The sequence below is a fragment of the Chiloscyllium plagiosum genome, unplaced genomic scaffold, assembly GCF_037043375.1.
Source record: "Chiloscyllium plagiosum isolate Xiang-an unplaced genomic scaffold, Cpla_swu_hap1 HiC_scaffold_7, whole genome shotgun sequence".
In the NCBI taxonomy this organism is placed as follows: domain Eukaryota; kingdom Metazoa; phylum Chordata; class Chondrichthyes; order Orectolobiformes; family Hemiscylliidae; genus Chiloscyllium; species Chiloscyllium plagiosum.
Window position 1 is genome coordinate 95,772,898 of NW_028270145.1, and position 7,896 is coordinate 95,780,793.

Here is a 7,896-nt window from a genome sequence, read left to right on the forward strand (position 1 = left end):
AGCCCAATTTCTCGAAGCTTTCCTTGTACCTAAAATCCCTCATTCCTGGTATCATTCTAGTAAATCTCCCTTAAACATTCTCCAGGGCCTTCCTTAAATAAGGTGTCCAAAACTGAACACAAAACTCCAAAAATGGTCTGATCAATGATGTGTAAAGGTGTAGCACCACCTACACTCCATGCCTCTATTTATAAACTGAAGGATCCTATAAGCCTTCTTTTGAACTGTTTCAACTTGCTTGGCCAAGATTCGGAGAATCGTGCATGTGAACCACAAGGTCCCTCTGCCACTGAACTCCTCGCAAAGTTGTACCATTAAGCCTGTATTGTCTCTCTTTGTTTCTTCCACCAAAATGCATTACCTCACATTTCATTGCATTGAAATTCATCTGCCAGATCATTTGGCCAACTTAACAAAGTTGCCCTGAGATTGATCAGTATCATCCTCATAATTCAATACTCTCCTCAGCATAGTATAATTTGCAAATTTAGAGATTTTGCCCTCAACACCCATCTCCGAATTGTGTATGCCAATCCAAAAAGACAATGGTCCCAACAACAATCCCTGAGGAGCAACACTTTCAACTCGTTTCCAATCCAAGAAATGTCCATCTATACCTGCCCCCTCAAACATTTCTAATTTGCTAACCAACCTGCTTTGTGGAACCATACTGAAGGCTTTCCAGAATTCCAAATATTCAATATCCACATCACTACCCTCATGCATTGCTCGTATCTTCATAAATACAGTTCAAAAAATATATACATAGATATAACAGTTTGCTTCAGTTTGTAATATTGCAATCACTGAGTTGGGAGATTGCAGGTTCAAAGTATCAAAGTGATTGGATACAGAGCAGGGAATTGCTGCAATTGCTGTGAATACAGATTTATTCCAATCAAGTTATAGCATTGGTGACCAAGGTGACTTCATCAGACCAAGTCCCTAATGTGTAATTCAGATAGATACCCAGATAGTGTTGTCTTGCCAGAGCTTCAATCTTTTGAATGTATTGTGAAACTAAAGCCCTCAGATAGATATAAAAGATCTAATGCTGCTACTCAAAAAGAACCACCAAACCCTCCAATGCCATTTCTAATAGTAGATTTGGAGGTAGTGAGCACTTTGGTGATAGTGACCACAGTTCGGTTATGTTTACTTCAGCGATGAAAACGGACAGGTATATAACACAGGGTAAGAGTTATAGCTGGGGGAAAGGCAATTATTATCGACGAGGCAAGATTTAGGATGCATAGGATGGGGAAGGAAACTGCAGGAGATGGACACAATTGAAATGTGGAGGTAATTCAAGGAACAGCTACAGTGTGTTCTTGACAAGTATGTACCTGTCTGGCATTGAAGAAGTTGTCAAGCGAGGGAGCCGTTGTTTACTAAATAAGTTTAATCTCTTGTCAAGAGAAAGAAGAAGGCTCATGTTAGGATGAGCTGTGAAGGCTCAATTAGGGCTATTGAGAATTACACGTTAGCCAGGAAATACCTAAAGAGAGAGTTAAGAAGAGCCAGGAGGGGACATAGGAGGTCGTTGGCAGCTCAGATCAAGGAAAACCCTAAAGCTTTCTATTGGTATATCAGGAATAAAAGAATAATGAGACAAAGATTAGGGCCAATCAAGGATAGTAGTGGGAAGTTGTGCATGGAGTCCGAGGAGATAGGGGAAATGCTAAATAAATAGTTTTCGTTAGTATTAACACTGGAAAAAGATAATGTTGTCGAGGAGAACACTGAGATACAGACTACTAGACTAAATGGGATTGAGGTTCATAAGGAGGAGGTGTTAGCAATTCTGAAAAGTGTGAAAATAGATAAGTCCCCTGGGAGGGATGGGATTTATCCTAGGATTCTCTGGAAAGCCAGAGAGGAGATTGTACAGCCTTTGACTTTGATCTTTATGTCGTCACTGTCTACAGAAATAGTGCCAGAAGACTGGAGGATAGCAAATGTTGTCCCTTGTTCAAGAAGGGGAGTAGAGACATCCCTGGTAATTATAGACCAATGAGCCTTACTTCAGTTGTGGGTAAAGTGTTTGAAAAGGTTATAAGAGATAGGATTTATAATCATCTTGATAGGAATAAGTTGATTAGGGATAGTCAACAAGGTTTTGTGAAGGGTAGGTCATGCCTCACAAACCTTATTGAGTTCTTTGAGATGGTGACCAAAGAGGTGGATTAGGGTAAAGTGGTTGATGTTTATAGGGATTTCAGTAAGGCGCTTGATAAGGTTCCCCACGGTAGGCTATTGCACAAAATACAGAGGCATGGATTGAGGGTGATTTAACAGTTTGGATCAGAAATTGGCTAGTTCAAAGAAACAAAGGGTGGTCTTTGATGGCAAATGTTCATCCTGGAGTTCAGTTACTAGTGGTGTATGGCAAGGAACTGTTCAGAGACCACTGCTGTTTGTCATTGTTATAAATGACCTGGATGGGGGAGTAGAAGTCTAGGATAATAAATTTGCAGATGACATTAAGGTCGGTGGAGTTGTGGACAGTGCGGAAGGATGTTGTAGGTTACAGAGGGATATAGATAAGCTGCAGAACTGGGCTGAGATGTGGCAAATGGAGTTTAATGTGGAAAGGTGTGAGGTGATTCACTTTGGAAGAAGGAACATGAATAAAGAGTACTGGGCTAATGGAAAGATTCTTGGTAGTGTAGAAGAGCAGAGGAATCTGTGTCCATGTACACAGATCCCTGCAAGTTGCCATCTAGGTCAATCGGGTTGTTAAGAAGGCATAATGTGTATTACCTTTTATTGGTAGGGATTGAGTTTCAGAGCCACAAGGTCATGCTGCAGCTATACAAAACTTTGGTGTGGCCACACTTGGAGTATTGCATACAGTTCTGGTCATCGCATAATAGGAAGATTGTGGAAGCTTTGGAAAAGGCTCAGAAGAGATTTACTAAAGTCGGTAGAGTAGTGGTCAGCGTGGAAGAATGTTGCAGGTTGCAGTGGGACTTGAATAAACTGCCGAATTGGGCTGAGAGGTGGCAAATGGAGTTCAATGCAGATAAATGTGAGGTGATTCACTCTGGGAAGAATAACAGGAAGGCAGAATACTGGGTCAATGGAAAGATTCTTGGTAATGTGGATGTGCAGAGAGATCTTGGAGTCCATGTACATCGATCCCTGAAAGTTGCCATCCAGGCAACATGTTAAGAAGGCATATGGTGTGTTAGGTTTTATTGGTAGAGGGATTGAGTAATGTCATACTGCAACTATACAAAACACTAGTGTGGCCGCACTTGGAATGGTGTGTGCAGTTCTGGTCACCCCATAACAGGATAGATGTGGAAGCATTGGAAAAGGTGCAGAGGAGATTTACACCCAGGATGTTGCCTGGTCTGGAGGGAAGGTCTTATGAGGAAAGGCTGAGAGACTTGGGTCTGTTCTCATTGGCAAGAAGAGGCTAAGGGGACATTTGATAGAGACATACAAGATGATCAGAGGATTAGATAGAGTAGATAGTGAAAGTCTTTTGCCTCGGATGATGACGTCAGCTTTACTCAGAGAGTGGTAAGGGCATGGAATGCCCTACCTGCCAATGTAGTTAACTCAGCCACATTAGGAACATTTAAACAATCCTTGCATAAGCACATGGATGATGATGGGATAGTATAGGAGGATGGGCTTTGATTAGTTCACATCAGGAATTCCTGATGAAAGGCTTTTGTCCGAAACGTCAATTTTCCTGCTCCTCTGATGCTGCCTGACCTGCTGTGCTTTTCCAGCACCACTCTAATCTAGACTCTGGTTTCCAGCATCTGCAGTCCTCACTTTTGCCTTAGATAAGTTTACAAGTCAGTGCAATGTTGAGGACCGAAGGGCCTGTTCTGCGCAGTATTGTTCTATGTGCTAATGTTGCTTTCTAAGCCAAAACTGTGCAAACTGGCTGCTGCATCTCATCTATACAACAGTTTACCCGAGAGTTCTGTGGCATTACTAATGATGTCTGGGCAGCTCAGTCGGCACAGCATGAGACTCTTTAGGGTGACATGGTGGCTCAGTGATTAGCACTACTGCCTCATAATACCAGGAACTTGGGTTCAATTCCAGTCTCAGCTGAAACTTTATTGCTGGAACAGCACAGCAGGTCAGGCAGCATCTAGGGAACAGAAGATTCGACGTTTCGGGCACATGCCCTTCTTCAGATTCCTGAAGAAGGGCATGTGCCCGAAACGTTGAATCTTCTGTTCCCTAGATGCTGCCTGACCTGCTGTGCTGTTCCAGCAATAAAGTTTCAGCTTTGATCTCCAGCGTCTGCAGACCTCACTTTCTCCTCAATTCCAGTCTCAGGCAACTGTCTGTGTGGAGTTTGCATAATTTCCCCATGTCTGCGTAGGTTTCCTCCGGGTGCTCCAGTTTCCTCCCACAGTCCAAAGATGTGCAGGTTTGGTGAATTGGCCATGCTAAATTGCCCATAGTGTTCAGGGATGTAGGGTCAGTGGATTAGTCAGGGAAAATGTAGAGTAATAGGATAGGGGAATGGGTCTGGGTCTGGGTGGTATGCTCTTTGTAGGGTCAGTATGGACTTGTTGGGCCAAATGGCCTGTTTCCACATTGTAGGGAATCTACGATTTTTCTATAATGATTCTGTGATAAGGTGCTATATAAATACATGTTCATCAAAAAGCAATTTCAAATAAACAATATGGTTAAAGATTTTGGGAAAGCAAATCTTAGCAAGACTTATACACTTAATGGTAAGGTCCTAGGGAGTGTTGCTGAACAAAGAGACCTTGGAGTGCAGGTTCATAGCTCCTTGAAAGTGAAGTCGCAGGTAGATAGGATAGTGAAGAAGGCATTTGGTATGCTTTCTTTTATTGGTCAGAGTATTGAGTACAGGATTGGGAGGTCATGTTGCAGCTGTACAGGACATTTGTTAGGCCACTGTTGGAATATTGCATGCAATTCTGGTCTCCTTCCTATCGGAAAGATGTTGGGAAACTTGAAAGTGTTCAGAAAAGATTTACAAGGATGTTGCCAGGGTTGGAGGATTTGCACTATAGGCAGAGGCTGAACAGTCTGGGGTTGTTTTCCATGAAAAGTTGGAGGCTGAGGGGTGACCTTATAGAGATTTACAAGATTATGAGGGGCATGGATAGGGTAAATAGGCAAAGTCTTTTCCCTGGGGTTGAGGAGTCCAGAACTAGGTTTAGGGTGAGAGGGAAAAGATATAAAAGAGACCTAAGGGGTAACTTTTTCACACAGAGGGTGGTACGGGTATGGAATGAGCTGCCAGAGGAAGTGGTGGAGGCTGGTACAATTGCAACATTTAAGAGGCATTTGGATGGGTATATGAATAGGAAGGGTTTGGAGGGATACGGGCCGGGTGCTGGCAGGTGGGACTAGATTGGGTTGGGATATCTGGTCGGCATGGATGGGTTGGACCGAAGGGTCTATTTCCATGCTGTACACCTCTATGACACTATGACTCTATTTGCATTTGTGCACAATACAGCAAAAGTGTAAACATACATATGAAGAATGCTTCTGTGATTTTTTTTGTGTTCAGATTTGTAGTGCATTTCTAATATTGTAGATTGTAATCCACTTTATTTTAGCCAACCATTCAGTTTAAGGACAATTAGGGATGAATAATAAATACCGGTAATGACACCCACATCCCATGAATAAATAAAAATATTCATTTTCATGAATGTCACTGATGTGTCATTTTAGCAATCTGCCCGGCAGCATGGAATCACAAGGGAGATAATACCCTAAACTCTAGACATGTCACAGATTAGTGAGACAAGTACATTGCACAGATTCCAGTATCCGCAGTCATTTGCTTTCTTACATTGTACAGATTCTTGATTTGAACACGGAGCAGCAGCAACATTCTTAATCTGGAACATTACAGTTATCAGATCAGAGAAGCTCATTACAGAGCATTCCTTTTGGGTATAACATTTTTTTCCAGCAATACTCATTTTGAATAGAATCCACGCTCCTGAATATCACCCACTTTTCCACCTTTTGCTTTTAGTAATGAGATTGAGCAAATCAAGGGGGAATCTGAAACAAATATCACCACAGCTCCTATGCTACCCACAAACATCTGCTATCCCCTGACCTATAATGCTTGAGTTACTGTAAAGTCCTAGAGATATACAGCATGAAAACAGACCCTTTGCTCCAATTTATCCATGCCAACCAGATATCCAAAATTAATCTAGTCCTATTTGCTAGCATTTGGCCTGTATCCCTCTAAACCTTTCCTATTCAGAGCCATCCTTTTAGATGTTGTATTTGTGTCAGCCACCACTTATTTCCTCTGGCAGCTCATGGAGAGTCCAAAATTAACTTTATCAAACAATAAAGTCACATCTCTAAATCCGAAATCCTCCTGCAAGGTTGTAATCATTATGCTATTAGTGATGACACTAATGGATTATGCTAATTAGACCCAATTTATATTATAATAGCTTTTTCAGATTTAAATAAAAAGGCTGTGATGGAAGAAATAGAATGTGCTGGAAACGTCCATATATCTCCTGATCAAAAAATAAAATTATGCCATATTTAAATTGTCTTCAGGGCTAAATAGGTTATCAAGTCCCAGTCACAAAGGTGCAATGTCACGAAGCTGCTTCTTTTGATGAATGAATCAGAAGTTCAGGAATCGCTATCATGAGCATTTAACGAGTATTTTCTGCTGTGTATTGCCCGCAAAGTGTGAGGAGAGGAGGCTTCATGCTTTTGCTCAAGAAACACAGTGGGACCTCTGCTCCAGAAGATCAGGGTTCAAGTCCAACCTCCCCAGGAGGTTAGGTCCGAACAGAGTGATTGGAAAATATCTCTGATGCCCTACCTGTCGGAGAATGAAACTGGTGGAAGTTGTTTCGGACGATGTGCTTCCGTCGGAACGTTTTAACCTGCTCCTCCTTCTGTTCACCCGGGTCAACTTTCCGAACATGGGAGGAGGGGGGAGAGAGAGGGAGAGGTCAATGAATTGCTACTCGATTAAACTGTGAAATCTTACAACATTAAAACAGTGGGCTGTAGCAACTCGAATAACGCATTAGAAGGAATGATTCGTCCTTTTCTTCCTCAGGAATCAACCTGACAAAGTTAAAATGGTTTTTTCTTTACACTGAGGGAAAACCTCAGAAAAAGAGAAATTGCATTCCTTACCTGAGCGAAATGCAATAGTTAAAAGTAGCACTTTTGTGAATATTTCAACATGAGTTCGAGCTCTCTGTTTACACAATGCAAAATAAATCACAAACTGGTGTTCAGGAGAAAGGAGCATTTTAACTCAACACCTCCACAAATAATTTCAGAAACAAAAGCAGGAATTGCTGGAAAAGCTCAGCAGGTCCGGCGGCATCTGTGGAGAGAAATCAAGAGTTAACGTTTCGGGACCCTTCCTCGGGAACGAACAATTTCAGGCATCCCTTTACCTGAAAGATGGGCGGCTGTAGCCCGTCGCCTGGAATTTCTTTGGTAAATAAAGGTCCAACTCCGGACATCTTCAAATAGATCATGAGCTCGGGGCACGGCTGCTTGCTGTTTGAGCTGGGATGAGGAAAAGCCAGTCCATTGAAACCGCTGTGGCTCCCAGCCCCTGGTGACTCTCAGTAGCTGCTGGACCTGGCCATTGGGACGTGCTGTCTGGCTTGATGGGAGAGGGGAGGTGGGAGGATTTACTGAATCCACTGTCTGATGCCTGCAACCCACCCCCCCCAGGGCACTCACTCAGTCCCGGCCACGGCCTGAACTGTGCCCCCTTCCCCCAGCCCCTGCTGCCAGTCAGGAAGGTTACAGGAGGAAACCAGGGCGAGAAATGTACCCGCCTGGGGGGAGCGGGGGGAGGAGGAACGGGGTGGGCGTCAGAAACGCAGCGAGGAAAATCAGAAACCAGGCTGGGACAAA

At 43.0% G+C, this 7,896-nt stretch overlaps 1 protein-coding gene across 3 annotated transcripts in view; it reads right to left on the bottom strand.

Moving 5' to 3' along the window:
• The window catches only part of cacnb4a (calcium voltage-gated channel auxiliary subunit beta 4a), a 354,028-nt gene extending 346,418 nt beyond the window's left edge, over positions 1-7,610 (bottom strand). For all 3 annotated transcript variants that reach the window (XM_043694193.2, XM_043694194.2, XM_043694197.2), the window contains exons 1-2: positions 7,425-7,610; positions 6,833-6,925 (exon numbers count right to left, since the gene is read on the bottom strand). In XM_043694193.2, the coding sequence (XP_043550128.1) occupies positions 6,833-6,925; positions 7,425-7,508 (177 nt within the window). In that variant the 5' untranslated portion in view covers positions 7,509-7,610. The remainder of the gene's footprint in view (positions 1-6,832; positions 6,926-7,424) is intronic.
• Between the last annotated feature and the right edge of the window lie 286 nt (positions 7,611-7,896).